The sequence below is a fragment of the Rhea pennata genome, chromosome 22, assembly GCF_028389875.1.
Source record: "Rhea pennata isolate bPtePen1 chromosome 22, bPtePen1.pri, whole genome shotgun sequence".
NCBI lineage: Eukaryota > Metazoa > Chordata > Aves > Rheiformes > Rheidae > Rhea > Rhea pennata.
Genome location: NC_084684.1, coordinates 2,207,623 through 2,220,637, shown reverse-complemented (window position 1 = coordinate 2,220,637; position 13,015 = coordinate 2,207,623). Strand labels below are relative to the sequence as shown.

Here is a 13,015-nt window from a genome sequence, read left to right as displayed (position 1 = left end):
GGGCTTCCCGGTGTTTTGTTCAGCTTTAAGGTTTCCTTAAGAATCCAATTCTGTGCGTCTGTTGCTGCAGTTTGCCAGATGCTTTTAGTCTATTAATAAAAACTTACTAATGAAAATCTCAGTGAGTTAATGGAACGTGAAGTCCTGGAACCAAAAATTATAGTACATGAATGTCATTGTACCGACTTCATTCCTGAGTTCGAGCTGTGAATTTCACCAGGAAAAGTAATAAAATGTTGCATCTGAGCTGTAAACAGACACTCCTATTTTTCCTGGGCATTGCTGTTACCCTGTTTACACCGAGCTGTAGAGTGGTTGTGGTGTAGAGGTGCACTATGTTAGGTCTGACTTAAACAAGTTTTTCTCCTGGTTTTGTCAATCAAGTGTTAGTTTACTGACGGCTGGGGAGTTAGGACGCATTAACCAGTGAACTGATCTCACGTGTGTGTGTTTTTTTTTTTTTCCTGATTCAGATGCAACCAGTGTGGCAGGGAGTCCAAACTTGTGTCTAAATTTTATGAACTGGAGTTAAATATCCAAGGGCACAAGCAGTTGACAGACTGTATTACAGAGTTTCTTAAGGTACAAACTCCTTTTTTTTTTTTTTTTTCCGAGTCTTGCTATTCTTAGTAGAGCCAGGAAACACGGCTTAGCAAGGTGCTTCAGTTCCCTTCTTCTATTAACAGCTTTTGAGGTTGATATTACAGCAAAGTGGACAGCTGAGATCAAGCTTTCTCAGCAGAATGAATGCAAAAGGAACTATTTCACTGTGGGTCCAGAAAACGAGAACCGAGTCGCATACTTGTGAAGTGAATGAGCAAGGGGCGGCTCTGTACTTAGTGTAAACATGTGGGTGTGTTACACCTTTTAAAAAACACTTTGAAGTCACATGTTTAATAATTGTGTTTTCCTAGCAATGTTGATATGACAGAAATGCATACAAAAAGTCCCTGCATGCTTTGTCATGAGTAGCACAGGAAGAAAGGGTGTTCTCTATATTAGTGCTCGTCTACATAGCAACAGGAGACTTTCCCCTTCTTTAAAACATGTCCTTAAAATGTATTAGCAAGGCCTCAGAATATCTTTAGGAATTCAAGCTTTTAATTCATCTTGAAAATGTGCCTAGCTCTTAAATGGCTGGCACGTTAAAAGTTCAAGATGTGGATTCAAATACATGTATTTACAGCAGAACTAACCTGAAATGTAACTCTGTAGCTGAGGTGCAGCCTGGCTGTTGTGCAGAGTTTTTGCTGATGCGCTCAGCAAACCGGTTACTCTGCTCATGAAAGGTCTGCTGAGAAAGAAAGCACCTGCACTGAAGGGCAGCCGTCGCTGCAGACCCGGTACTTCTGCCTTGCAACAGTAAAATTCCAGTTTGTCTGATCTTCCTTTAAATGAAACAGCTGACGTTCCTTTTTAGGGTTGTTGGAGTTCTCCTCTTGCCCAGTCGGCTGTACTTAAACATAGACTCTTATTTCCCAGCGATGTTTGCTTGGCTGAGCACAGGAGAATTGTAATTTCCAGGCTAAAATGTGGGCTTTACATTAACTTGGTCCGTGTGATCTCATTAAAGGGTGATTTTTTCCATAGCCTTCGTGATAGAAACCAACTTCATGAACTTCAGTCAGGTGGAGAGCAAACCTGGTGGCTTTGTAGGCTGCCTGAGTGTTAGAACTAGGGCTTGTTTCAGTCTAAAAGACTGTTGTTTTCTTTAAAGTGAGAGCAGCCTGCTAACTCTATGCTATAAAGTGCCTTTATTAACTCAAAGGGTTGTGCATTTTTAGCCTGGAGCATATTTTGGAAAGCAGCTCAATAGAGACTTAAATAGTTAAAATAACTGCAAAGCTGTTAAATCTCCATCTAGCAGATAGATTGCAGTGGTTGACCGTTGAGTGGTAACTTGTTCTCAATACCTTTCTTTTTGCCCTCTGGTCAGGAAGAAAAATTAGAAGGAGACAATCGTTACTTTTGCGAAACTTGTCAAAGTAAGCAGAATGCCACAAGGAAGATCAGGCTGTTAAGTCTTCCGTGTACGCTGAACCTGCAGCTGATGCGTTTTGTGTTTGACAGGTGAGCTGCCCGCCCCGGCACACGTTCACGTGCTATAAAATTAGGAGCGATTTGGGTTATTTGCAAGCTCTGTGGAAGGACATCTGCTCTGCTCTTTCCACACTGATTTTTAGACATTGAGAATTGGAGTGCGCACGTGTGGTTTTTCTTGGATGGGTTTCAGGAAAGTTATTTTGAGACGTGAAGCATTATTATTATCCACTGATACCTGTAGCTGAAGTTTGGTCATTTGTTCTTGCACAGACAAACCGGCCATAAGAAGAAGCTGAACACCTACATCGGCTTCTCTGAGCTGCTTGACATGGAGCCTTTCATGGAACAAAAAAGTAAGTTGTGCGGTATGTGCTCCTTCACGGTACTCGCGCAGCTCTTGATGAGGTCTTGTCTGATTGAAAAGAATGTCAAGAGCGGTTTGAAGCTGCATTTCGAACAAAAAAATGACAAGTGCCTTGCAAATGGGTTGTGGAAACTAGGAGTGTTGAGTAAAGCTGTGTAGAGGTCTTGGAGAGAGATGAGTTCAAGTGCAGTCTTTGTTCACCGTCTTGCAAAGGCATCAAGAAATAGGGAGGAAAAAATGCATCCTGGTTTGTCCAGAGGGCTAAATAACTGCTGTTTTCCTTTCAGATGGTGTCTACGTGTATGAACTTAGTGCTGTCCTCATACACAGAGGTGTGAGCGCATACTCCGGGCACTACATCGCCCACGTTAAGGATCCACAGACGGGCGAGTGGTACAAGTTTAACGATGAAGACATAGAAAAGATGGAGGGGAAGAAATTGCAGTTGGGAATTGAGGAAGATCTAGGTAAAACCTTTAAGTTGTGAGTGCCCTTTTAAAATAACTCTTTTCACCAAAAAAAACATGGAGGCTGAGTATGTGGAGGACCTGGTACTCTTAAAAAAAAATCTGTTCCTACATGTGATTCCACATCATAAAAGCAACGCATGAAACTGGAGTTCAGTTAATTGCAGCCAGATTTTCTTCGCTCCTGCCCTTATGCAACTGTTTATGCACACCTTATGATCATTTCCTCTGCTCTAGTTTCTTTTCTTGCTTTGCCTCCTGGCAGATAACATGCTGATAACCCAGGCAGCAGTTGCCTATCAGGGTAATACAGGCAGGCTGCTGCTTCCTTGGCCAGTATGCAAACGGAGGCATTAGGGACAGATAACGATGTTACTTTCAGTTTCCTTAACCTGTTGTGTTTTTATTTCCCCTGAGGTGTCTACTCTTAAACTTTTTAGGAGGCAGTAAAAAGTCTTTATAAAAACCTCGATCAAAAGAATGTATTAGAAGCCAGAATTGCCTTTTTACTTTGCATTTTTGTTTTGCACTATTTTCATCCTTCTGTTCTACTGTTGTTGGCTTCCCCTGTGCTGGTGCCCTCTTGCTACACCAGATAACCCTGCCTATCTGTTACCGGACACTGTTGGGTCTTGATTTCCCTGTACTCACTGGAGAGCTTAGGCTGAGATTAGCATTGCTGGTTTCTCCATCTGCAATCATAGAGGGACTCTCCGCTTTTAAATCAGCAGTTTAAGTGCTTGAATTTACAGTTGCTCAGTATTCTTCCATGCCTGTCAGTATCGGGAAAATGGGGAAATTAATGCCAAAATTTTGCTTAAAATGTAAGTAAACTCTTCCCAGAAGTATTTCACCAGCAGGACACTCATGTTTTCCTGCACCTCCAGCACTGACAGTTGGACTTTCCAAAATGTCGACTTCCCTTAAAGCATCTGTAAATAATAACTTAATGAAAAGGCAGATTTATTGGTTCTCATAGTTGTTCTGAAAGCCTGTCAGCCTGAGCACACCCCTAAGCAGACACGGGGTGCTAGCCTGCCTCTCGTTTGCTTCGTGCACATGTCTGCACGGTGCCCCTTAATTTTCAGTATCTTGCTCCTAAACGTCTTGGGTTTCCTGACGAGTTGCATACATGCAGGCTTCCGCCAGGGCAGCAGCGTCATCCTGTTAATGCTTGACTACCACTAACTTGCAAGCGAATTGTGAAGCTGGCTAGACATCTAGTGGTGTAAGATAGAAAAATAACCCCTGAAAGGAAATAAAGGCTTCTCAGCCTTTCTTTTTGGTCTCCTGTGTTACCCAGTGTAACAAAATAAGATGTAAGTAAACTGCTGTGCCCTCAGTCCTGTGCAGATTTATACTTAAGCATGAGTAAGTATTCCTGCTGAAATACAGAACTGCTTTAATGATTGTTAGCAAAGCGTGTTTAGAATCTCTGCAGACTGGAAACCTTAGTATATATTTTAAGTGCTAAGCAAAATACTGAAGTTGAAATGTCATTTGCTTATTCCAAGCAAAACTGGAGTTTGAGAGTCTCCTTCATTACAAACACACAAAGCAGCAGGAGAAATTAATTAACATAAAGTAGAGGTTTGCTGTGGGGAGAGTCCTGTAGTCTGGCTGTGCAGATGGGAACAATTTTTAAATACTTGGAGAAACTGCAAATAAAATCTGTCCAGGAAATCCCCTGGACAGTGTGGTGGGGGATGCACATGAGTTTTCCAGAATTTAAATACAAAAAAAAAAAAAAAAAATTTCCTTCCTTCCCCCCCCCCCCCCCCGTCTCTTGTTCTGTTAAGTGCTTAACCAAAAGAGGCTCGTTCCTTTTTTAAAAATAAAGGACTCTTCGGTTTTTGAAGCTGCAGCTGTAGATAAGTATTCTGGTCAGGTTTTTCTTTGCCTGTCATTAGCTTGTTTTATATGGTCACATTCTTCGTCTTGGTGAAAGCCAGCACTGGAATCAGATGCTCTGAGGTGACCATTTGCATGATTGTTCAGTTCCTAAAAGTTTTGTTTCCCAACAGACTGGTGCATATTTTTTTACATACTCAATCATGTGTAAATGTGTTTTTTTTTTTGTTTTGTTTTGTTTTTTCCCTGAGGACTCTACTCTGTTCTTTGGTGTCAAGGCACCAACACTAATGAGGACAGGAGGCAGAGGGAAAAAAGGATGTTTTTGCAAAGGCTACTTTTTGGCTCGGTGAGGCTAGGCTTAGCGAGAGAGGGAAGAAAGGCCCTCTTAGGGGGCACTTCAGAGCAGGATCCTAACTCGGTGCCTCTGAGTTGTCCTGGATCCAGCAACGCTAGAGGGATTTGGGTCTTACTCGGGTAGAGTTTGTCCTGTGCCATGCGTGCGAGGCTCATGCCAGCCTGGTGCTCTGCAGAAGGAAGCCTGCTGGCGCGCGGTGAGAGGGAAGCTGGCTAGATGGCAAGCTCAGCCCGTGCAAGGCGAGACAGTAAGCAGGCTTGTGTGTTTATTATTTTTTGCCTTCTGTACCACAGCAGAGCCTTCTAAATCTCAGACTCGTAAACCTAAGTGTGGGAAAGGGACTCACTGCTCTCGAAATGCTTACATGCTGGTATACAGGCTGCAAACCCGGGAGAAGTCTCCAACAGTCGAAGTACCAGGTAAGTGAGCTTTAACTCTCCTGGTCTCCGTCCGTCCTTGGGAAGCACAGGCAGGCCAGGAAACAGTGCTTTATCGGAAGCACCTTTTGCAGCCACTGTCTGTATTGTAGCCCCCTGGGCTTTCCTAGCACTTGAATAACATTAGCCTGGCTAATACCATCCGTGTGCCCACCCAGGCCTCACCATCTTACCAAAGAGGTCAGGTACAAAGGGGTTAGGAGGAGATAATCCAGCGGGGAGCAACGTCTGCAGAATTACCCAGCTGCTGGCGTTGAGTGTGGCTGGAGTAACGGGGTTCGCAGCCAGGTTCCCCCTCTAGCTGCTCAGGTACCTGAGGGCGAAGGAGGACAGCGTGGTTAAATGTCATCAGCAGCGCGTATCCCGTGCGGCAGGTGAATAATCCTGACAGATGTCATGGTTCTTTTACAAGTACTTAATCTTCGCCGTATTGCTAATAAATGGCATAGAAATAAGAGGGTGCAAGCCTTACAAGAATTTTGTACTAGCATGTTCGTGTCATGCTTTAGAATCACTGGAGGTGGTAGCAATCCCTGTAGGTTTGGCCTGTGGATTTAATAATGCTTAGCATTTGCATGCTACTTGATTAGAAATATTAATTAGGCCTTAGCTGGTAGGGCTGGAGGTGTGCTCTACCTTCTTCCCCTCCATGTGAAAGAGGGACGACAGAGGTTTCGTTTTCCCTTTTGACCGGAGCTGTTTGTCAGCGTTCAGCTTAGGTCCTCCGCAAGAGGAGGGTAATGGTGGTGATAATTGCACAGCTTTCTCCGAACTCGCAGCAAGGACTCACAGCATCAAACCTTTCCACGCTCCCTCTCCCCGCCCCACCTCCAGAGCCGGCTCGGCTCGCCGAGGCGTGCAGCCCTGGGAACCCGTGCTAATTCATGCCTTGGGGCTGTCTTTGCAGTTTGTTTCCCCGAGCTCTCTCGCCCTCTCTCTCGCCTCCTACCCCTCTGCCCAAAACAATACTCGGCGAAGCCTCTCCGCCCCGCTTCGAATTCCTGAGCAGCCCTGCCGTTGCCTTTTGTTTGACATGGACGCGTGCCAGGGACAGGGAGCGAAGGGCAGCGGGCAGGCAAGCCTCGTCGTTTCAGCGAGGCTTCACGCAGCTGCAGATTCAAGGCATTTCGCTTTGATGCTGTGGGGAGCAGCTTTTCCGGGACAGCAGCGAATGTAACTTGGCTCCCCAGCCCCGGACATCGAGGGTGAATGGGTCAGGCTGATTATGTTTTAAAATAGTGTATATTCTCCCAAGATAGATTCTGGGCTCTGTGGCTGCCTAGGGGTTAACTTTTCTGAAATATTTGAGCTCTTCAAAATACTGTAGAATCGGAAAAGGCTTCAGATAAGCAGTACTCTACTCCTCCGTTACACCATCCCTGCAAGGGAAGTACTTTATCTTCCTTTTTTTCCCTGCTAGGGTTTTTTTTTTTTTTTTTTCCACTGGTGACAGCAAAAATTGCTGTCCCCGTCACCTTCCCGTCAACTTGAGGATCTGCCCTGGCTTATCTCTGATCTCATGAGGGTTTTCTGCCCTTGCCTTGGAGAAGCCCCTCTCGCGACAGGCGAGCGGCACGGTAGCGTCAGGTGTACCAGTCGGCCGAGAGGCTGTTTTCGCTCCGAGAGCGCTGGGTTTTTGGCAGCGCAGAGGAGCTGCTGGTGGGAGGCAGAGAAGCGGCTGGAGCGACGAGGCAGAGATCGCAGCAGGCTTGAAGGTGGCCTGCTGCGCCCTGGGTTTGCAGCCTCTCGGGTGCGTTTAATCACCTACGTTGGCGTAAGCACTGCCATAAATAACGGAGGGAAGCGACATCCAGGCCTTTGGCTTGCTGGAAAGCCTTGTACATCTGTAGCTGCGTGGGGAAATATTTAGGCTTGCTTGTTAACCCCCGGATAACTGCTCACAGGGGTAATTGGCATTTTCCTTGAAGTAACTGGCATCTTCGCTTTCCCTCTCCCCACAGCTTTTCTGCAGGAGCTGGTAGAACGTGATAACTGCAAGTTTGAGGAGTGGTGTAACGAAATGGCAGAGATGCGCAAACAGAGCGTGGCCAGAGGCAAAATCAAACACGAAGAGGTGAAGGAGCTCTACAAAAGGTTACCTGCTGAAGCTGGTCTGTAAGATATTCTGGTAGTATTTTGTAGTAGACCGTTGTTAAGATTAGTAATGTTTTGTAACTAATCCACAACTTGGTTCTGTGACCTGAAAGCTTCGCTGGAAGGCTTTAGCTGTAGCCCTTGCTATGAAGAGGAAGGCGATTGCTGTCAGTTGTTGCTATGTGTACGCTTAGGATTTGTTTTCCCTTGCTTGCTCATCTGCCTTAACCTATTTTTCTCCTTCTTTTTGGCTTGTTCTAATGGCCTCTGGCATCACTAATTCCCTCTTGCTCCTTCCTCGTCAGTCAGTCTCCTGTGTGCTTCCATGCATTGTGGCTGTTTTCTCCTGTGCTGCGAGCAGCTCAGCTCATTACTGCTTAGTAGCATTGAGGCAGAATAACTGGCCAGTCTGAAGTTGCCATCTCACGCCAAGTTTTGGTGCTCTTGGTCTAAATTAATCAGCAGGTAACTGGGTACGAGAACACCTGGCCTCCAGCAGAAAACTTTCATCCCTCCCAGTGCTTCGAAGCCCCATGTCTAAGCTTCGTGCTGCTGATGAGCACCAGCTTAGTGAGGTTAATCCTTTTAATTCCTTGGGTTTTGTCATCTTAGTGTGTCTGAGCGCTGGGATTTTGATACCCCCCTGCCTTTCTCTCCCCAGTCTCCCTCGAAGCAAGCGTATGGGCGCTTGCTTTCTCTCTCTCTCCAGTGTGGGGAGTTTCTCTCCAGTATGCCCATCTCCTAAAACAGTAGGAACTTTAATTTCAAAAGCAAAATTTTTTTTGGTTGTATAGCCCTTTAGATAATTTGGTTTGAGCATTTAGCCAGAGGATATTAAAAACAAAAAGCTGAGAACCAGAATCAAGATTCGAGTAGCTAAATAGCTACTTGGCTTCTTGTCGAGGGCGTAAGTGGCTCACGAGCCTTCCCGAGCGGCCAGAGCGTGGCTCCTGTAAACGTCTGCCTGTTCAATTTATGAAACCGGCTTTGAGAACGGTGACGCTTAACTAATGAATAGGAGGGTGTCACAGCTCATCTCGCGGAGACCCTGCAAGCCTGAGTGCTGTTCAAATGTCACCTGTAAATCAAAGTCGTGGTGGAGGTATGAATCTGCCATGAGTCACCATTAGAAAGGAGGAGCAGTAAGTGCAACTCGGTTCGGGGCTTTCTTTTCCTTTTTTTTTTTTTCCCTTTTGCAAAAACAGAATAGTTTTCCCTTGGCGTTTCTAACACAATGAAAGAATAAACCTTAGTGAGATGTGTTTACAAGTGCAGGTGCAGACAGACGCTAGCTCATCCGCCCCAATTTTTAGGTGGCAGTGCCTGGAGGCACCCACTGCGTGCCCGTTATTGGGCATGGCAGCTTGCTAGCGCAGCTGGAGGTGGTGTCACCCCAGGGCTGTTTTAGATTCGGCCCCTGAGGAGCTTGGGATGGTCTGTGCAGCTGTGCAGATGTCTCTTGTGCCAGGTTTGTATAGTCAGCCCCAGAAAAACTTCCTTTCTAGAGAGGCAGCTTTCATCCCAAACTAGCAAACCATTTTTGACAGCGTTGCAATTCTCTGGAGGTCATGGCTGCACAAGTCTGCCGATGTTATTGCGTAAGATGGAACGACTGCTGATTGTCCTGCAGAGGAGAAAGCTTGAGCCCTCGCTTCACAAAAATCCAGGGCATATACTTTGGAGGACAAAGTATTTTGCTGAAGCTTTCCCTGTTGCTGCTTTGTATGAAACATTAATTTCATTTCCTTTGATAAATGTAACTAATGGCAGAACCCTTCTCTCCTCGTTTCAGAATTGTCCTCATCGTGTCAGCAAAATGTGTTTAATTTCCTGGCCATCCTGCTAATTTTCCAACCATCTTATTACAAGCTGTAGTGTTTGCCTCACCAGTGTTTTTTAGACTTGATGTGATAAAAGAAGTTACTTTGTTCTCGCACCACTGTTTGTTGCTCAGTGTGTAACTGTGAACCTCTCTAGGATCTCAGATGATTGCCATTAGTGGCAAATGGCAAAAGTGCTGAGATGAGCTTATTTGCTGTGACTCTGTTTCCATTTAATCCACAGCAAGTGGCTTCAAAATGTAAAATTCCTTCTTTAAATGTAGTCATGCTTGTTCTTTGGGTTTAAGAATCAACACTGCGTCTTAGTATCAAGATAAGTTTATGGAGACTTCATACAGAGCTAGTGTGCTGTTCACGTAGAGATGCTGACCCATTTCTGACCTCCTGAACCTTGGCTTTATGTGAGACTTTTCTTTTAACAAGCATGGGGGACCTTTCTGCTCTGTTTCAAGAAAAAAAAATCCCAATAACACTGAGAAAAATTTGAGCATATTACCATTTGCACTGTTAATCTTTGTGGGATGTCTCTCACCCAGATTTGTAAGAATAGCCTAGAAAAAACCTTGAACTTTGGACACTGAAGGGATGAGGAGAATACTGGTCTCACCTGTGCTCTGATTTTCTTTTCTTTTTACATCTACCCTGATGAGCTCACTTGGTTTTGTAAAGAGCTTTTCACTTACTAATGTCTGAACGTACCTTAAATATTGTATTTGTTACTTGATGGACAGCAGGAAAGCTTTGCTTATGCCCTTGCTTTGAGTAGTCTGCTGTAAACCCCTAAAGGTTTTGCAGTCTGAAAGCATGCCCTTTCCTGTTTAGAGTGCTCCATCGTTTCGTATTGATTGCTTGAATATTAAATGGTCGATTGTTCTCGTGTATCTAACTTCACGTAGCTTCCCTCGCAAGAAGGCACCGTGTTAGAAATCTGCAATGCTGAGATGAGAATTAGACAGGGAAGCTGCGTCAGCTGTTGGAAAACTTGTACCGCAGAGATTTACTCGACAGTGATAGCCTGCTAATTTTTAAAAGTATCTTTGAATATCAGAGTAATTATGAAATATACCATCTGCTGTGTTACGTACTAACACGTGCCGACTTGTTTCTTTTTGTGTCTTTCCCTCCCAGGTTCCCCATACGACTTCATCTCTCTCGAATGGCTGCAGAAATGGCTGGATGAGTCTACTCCTCCGAAACCTATAGATAACACAGCCTGCTTGTGTTCACATGGAAAACTCCATCCTGATAAAATATCAATTATGAAGAGGATATCAGAGTATGTGGCTGACTTCTTCTACAGGAGATATGGAGGGGGGCCCCGGCTGAATGGTAAGGTGTCTGGCTAGAAAGCGCCCTTTCAAGTCACGTTTTTGTGTGCTAAATGTATGTTAGAGCCTTATTCTGGTCCCAGCCTTTTGCTGGGCCATCCTCTATGATTTTAACATAGCTTCATTTCTGCATGTAACTTCTGCACTGCCTTGTTATTTCTGTGTTAATTTTTTTTATATCGCTCAGTTACATTGGTGTTCAAGCAAATACGATCGGTCTGATTGGAGGGGCTGTTTCAGACCTGAAGCCTGCTCTGTTTAGAAACAGCTGTGCATAGAGTAACATGTGAGAAGGCAGTGGTAGATTTAGGTTAAAAAAGGCAGTATTTGGAGGGGTCTGTGAAACTAACGCTACCAAACAGCAAATTCCCCAAACTCTTCAAAACAAAGGGACGATTCTCCATGCCTGCAGCCGCTACAGGTCCGGGGCAGGCAGTGTTTAATGTGCAGATCTGTGCTGCCTCTTGCGAGCAGCCCGTGCTCTGGAATGATGTGGATGTGTGCTGGCCCAGAAAATCATTTACTGTCTCTCACCTCTAGCATGTCCCAAGCTGCCTTGATCTAAGAAAGCACATATGTGATAGCAGATGTGCCCGTGTTGTGCACATCTGCCTCGCATTTGATTTGGGGGGTAAGCCCTTGGCCTCTGCAGTGTCTAGGCATCCCTTAATCAAGCCCCAGGCTTAGCTTCTTTTATAAGGGAGCTCAGTAACTCCCACTGAGACCAAATTAGCTCAGCTCCTGCTAGGAGCTTATAGGGAAGAAATGCAACTGCGGTGACGCAGGCAGCCTTTGTAAAACAGGCCAACGTTTATTAGTCAACTGGAAGATCGCCCGCAGGCTCCTTCGCTGAGTATGGCTGAGAGGGCAAGGGCTGACGCACAGCGCTCTCCATCTCACCTTGCAAGTGATGGACGTGACCCTCTGGTTCCTCTTGCTCCCTGACAAAACATATGCCCGGCTGCCAGGCTTCCCCGCCTGGTCCAGGGCAGCTTTGGAGAATGTTGTTGGGGTTTTGGGGGTTTTTTTGTTTGTTTGTTTTTTTGTTTTTTCGTTTTTTCATGGGTTTAGGGGACAAAGTGGTCCCCAGGCTGAGCACAGAGGATCCCCTCTTGTCTCAGCCTACGGGAAGGCAGGAAACACTCTCACATGGCATTTGAAGGTGGCTTTACAGCATCTCCATGCTATAGAAGAGTCACGCTTGGGAGTGGTATAACTGTTGCATGGGCCTAAATTCCCCTGCCTTTTAAATCCTGCGTGTGTGTGTGCTGCTGTGACCTCGCTCACAGCTGTAATTGTAAACTGTCGATATTAGCAGAGCTGTGAAGCTAGTGGAACAGATCACACCTCAGCTGAGGCATTTTACGGTTATTAAGCTTTAAATGTGGCTTGATCTGGCAGTAACCATGGGCATCTTACATGTGCAATCTCTCCTCATGAGGCAGGATGACTGGTACCTACATTACACTTGTCTGACAAACTAAACGCTTTCCACCAGTAGTGCTCAAATTTATGAAAAGCTCAGCCATATGCACCATAGTAATAGGTTGTTGTTGTTTTTTTTCCCCACCTCAGTTAAAGCACTTTGCAAGGACTGCGTGGTAGAAAGGTGTAGAGTACTACGACTGAAAAACCAATTAAATGAAGACTACAAAACTGTTACGAACTTGCTGAAAATAACTGTAAAGGGGTATGTAAGTCTTTGTGCTTTCAAATGTTGTCAGAGCCTTTTAGCAGCGCTAGTGATGTTTAAGTAGCTTTCTTTTAAAGACCTTTTGGGCTCAGAATGAGAACAAAGTTGTGATTCGCGGTGCCAACACTGTTCTCTGTGTGCAGGAACGACGGGTTTTGGGTTGGAAAGGCATCCTTGCGGAGCTGGCGTCAATTGGCTCTAGAGCAATTAAATGAACAAGATGACGATGCAGAGCACAGTAACGGAAAAATGAATGGAAACGCACAAAACAAAGGTAGTTCTTTTGCTGTAGAGATTTACAAGCCTGTGTCTGCTACCGCCTGACAAAAGACACATCAGGTGTTCCTGCGTGTGCTGTTCTAGCTGTTTTGCTTCCACTGTGTGAGTAGGGAAGGAAGACAGCCTTAGTATGAGGAGCTTTTTCTTTGATAAGCTTCAGAACTGCTGGATGATCTTTGTATCCAGAGGAGAAGATGAGGAAATAAGCACTCTTATAAGTTGTGTCAAATTACCACTTAGCCACATGATACTAACATCCT

General features: G+C 45.1%; 1 protein-coding gene across 4 annotated transcripts in view; it reads left to right on the top strand.

Moving 5' to 3' along the window:
- The window catches only part of USP48 (ubiquitin specific peptidase 48), a 34,342-nt gene that overhangs the window by 5,136 nt on the left and 16,191 nt on the right, over positions 1-13,015 (top strand). For 3 of the 4 annotated variants that reach the window (XR_009960547.1, XM_062593334.1, XM_062593332.1), the window contains exons 6-14: positions 474-582; positions 1,937-2,070; positions 2,314-2,396; positions 2,695-2,874; positions 5,377-5,502; positions 7,482-7,631; positions 10,584-10,784; positions 12,359-12,473; positions 12,620-12,750. Coding sequence is in view for 3 of the 4 variants with exons in the window: in XM_062593334.1 (XP_062449318.1) it covers positions 474-582; positions 1,937-2,070; positions 2,314-2,396; positions 2,695-2,874; positions 5,377-5,502; positions 7,482-7,631; positions 10,584-10,784; positions 12,359-12,473; positions 12,620-12,750 (1,229 nt within the window). In the remaining variant the exon portion in view is untranslated. The remainder of the gene's footprint in view (positions 1-473; positions 583-1,936; positions 2,071-2,313; positions 2,397-2,694; positions 2,875-5,376; positions 5,503-7,481; positions 7,632-10,583; positions 10,785-12,358; positions 12,474-12,619; positions 12,751-13,015) is intronic. The other variant, XM_062593333.1, reaches the window with a different exon arrangement.